At 32.0% G+C, this 2,397-nt stretch overlaps 1 protein-coding gene across 1 annotated transcript; it reads left to right on the top strand.

The window, feature by feature from the left end:
• Positions 1-113: 113 nt before the first annotated feature.
• LOC145963512 (optic atrophy 3 protein homolog) lies at positions 114-1,396 on the top strand. The gene is made up of 3 exons (XM_083085546.1): positions 114-404; positions 537-726; positions 790-1,396. Exons 2-3 carry the CDS (start codon positions 585-587, stop codon positions 1,302-1,304), a joined length of 657 nt encoding a protein of 218 aa, XP_082941672.1. The 5' UTR covers positions 114-404; positions 537-584; the 3' UTR covers positions 1,305-1,396.
• The last annotated feature ends 1,001 nt before the right edge of the window (positions 1,397-2,397 follow it).

Below are 2,397 nucleotides of genomic sequence, written 5' to 3'. Positions count from 1 at the left end.
ATGAGAGTCGTACAATGTGCGTGTGGTGTGCGTATGTGTGTATGGCGAGTATGTGTGAATGAGTATGTGTGATGTGTATGGAGACAATTTCTTATAGGGAAATTATTTTTTGATCATTTGGCAACGTGATGTTTCCTATTTCGCGACTACTTCACAGTATTTCGGGGTCAATCGGTGATCAGCTGTGAGCAGCCTATGAAGATTGCTGTCCATTATCATCGATCACAATCCACTGCACTTGTGTGAAGGGATTTATTATTTGCGAAAATGTGTCTCTCATGAGATTTGCACGTGATTTATCTTTCTAAGAAACAATGTTTTACAGCGCTCAAAGAGAATCGAAATAGGGATCTGTTATGACATTAATTATAATCGTGATATCATATTCCGAAAGAATTTCCTAGGTAAGGTGATGATTCGACGATTACAAAATAACGCGACATTAAATACTACTTGATGAATCGAATCCAACATTCCGAATTTAACATTCAAGATGCTCTTTCTAATTTTTTTTGTTTTTATCAAAAATCTTTTAGAATATCGAGGAAGCATATGAGAAACTGCTGCTCTATTAATCGGCGAAAATGCCGGTCGGCGTATTTCCAGCCCTTAAATTAGGTGTACTCTTTATCAAACAAATAAGCAAACCTTTAGCCAAGTTTCTTGTCAATCAAGCAAAAAGTCATGAAATTTTCAGGACTTACATCATTATGCCACCTGCTCAATGTAAGTATTTGTTTATTCCATTTATAAACTCTATTATAAAGTATAATTGTCAATTGTTTATAGTTTATCATTGGGCGGAAGTAAAAGCAAAGATGTATATCATGAATCTTGGTAAGCCTACAAAAGTGGCAAAACTGAATGAATCTATGGCTATTGACTTGGGCGCCAGTTTGATGAGTGAAATGATTATTTTCGGCGTAGCTGGTGGATGTGTAATATTGGAGTATAATAGACAAGTTATGAAAGAAGCAAAAAAAGAAGAGGTCCGCCAGATGCAGGTACAAAAGTTTACAGATGATATTCAGGCATTGTACAATACTACATTACAACAGGAAGCTCGAATTCATTATCTGCAAACTGCAATCAATGAATTGGCCAGGCATACAAAGCATAAGTTACCTGAACCTGTATTACAACAAATAAGTAACAGTAATAATAGTTTAGAGGATAATACAAAGAAGAATCCTAATAAAGATAATAAAAGTACAACAGAAATCAATACAGAAAGTGAAAGCAGATCATTGATAGAGCGTGCAGTAATCTATTATAAAGAATTGAAAGCGAATAAAATTAGTTAAACAACGTTTTATACCTCTCTCTGACTTATGCATCATGGAAAGATAATCTGAAATATAAATATTGATAGATGCTGGTATTAAAAAAGAAGCATTTATAACAAAATGTACATAATGGTTTTCTGCTAGATTGTATATTGTAATTTATTTTTAAATTGCAATTTAATTGCACAAGTCCCCAGTGCAGAGTTTTAGCTAATATATAAAAATGCATAGATATATATATCTGCCTATAATTTTAAGATAAATGTAGATAAGTGATAATAAAATTTACAGAAAAATTTACGTCAAATTTTTGCATTTTTAAAAGACAAAATTCTTAAAATCGTCATTCCTAAAAAATTTACGCTACTTCTTGCGTAATTATATTTTTTTATGTATGTATTCTATATGTGTATCTTTCGAGAGAGCTTATAATCATGCTTGTGAATTTGCATGTTTCCAAACTGAATTGTCGACATCAGATAATTTAGAATATGTATATAAGCAAATAGATTTACAATAAAACCTCGCTATTCTATACTAGCTGTGTTCTCCGTAAATTGGAATTTCCCTCTTATGTTGCTCTCCCACTATACATATGTCACGTGATTATGTAACCATACGAAATGCTAAATAACTTTTTCAAATTAGAACGCTCTTTTATAAAAAAAAAAGGAAAAAGAAACAATGAATGAATAAAGTTATGACAATGTGATTTTCATTTTATACGTATGTCTATTAGAATGCAGCAGAAATTGAAGGGAAATTTTAGAATAGCGGTTTTCATGTAACTTTTGTCCGATATCTCGATCTCGATATGTTTCTGTTAGATTAATACCAGATGATTCCTGAAAGCAATACGCCCTCTGTAAACATTAAAAACGTGGATATGAACTACGAAGCCAGTCTACGAATGTTCTCAGAGGGTAACATATATGTGCACAATTTCTGGTTCTGTTCCGTGCTATGTGCACGAAATGCCTGTAACATCAGTGCTGTATAGCAAGACGCATATGTATATAAATATAAATAAATTTTTAATTTTAATTTTTTAAATAAATTTGGTGGTCCTTTCTCTCTCTATATATATATATATACACACACACAAACAAAC

This window comes from Camponotus vicinus, unplaced genomic scaffold (genome assembly GCF_025532165.1).
Source record: "Camponotus vicinus isolate PSW18456_S1 unplaced genomic scaffold, iyCamVici1.0 SCAF_12, whole genome shotgun sequence".
NCBI lineage: Eukaryota > Metazoa > Arthropoda > Insecta > Hymenoptera > Formicidae > Camponotus > Camponotus vicinus.
The sequence above is the reverse complement of the archived record's forward strand: the minus strand, read 5'-3'. Positions and strand labels throughout refer to the sequence as shown.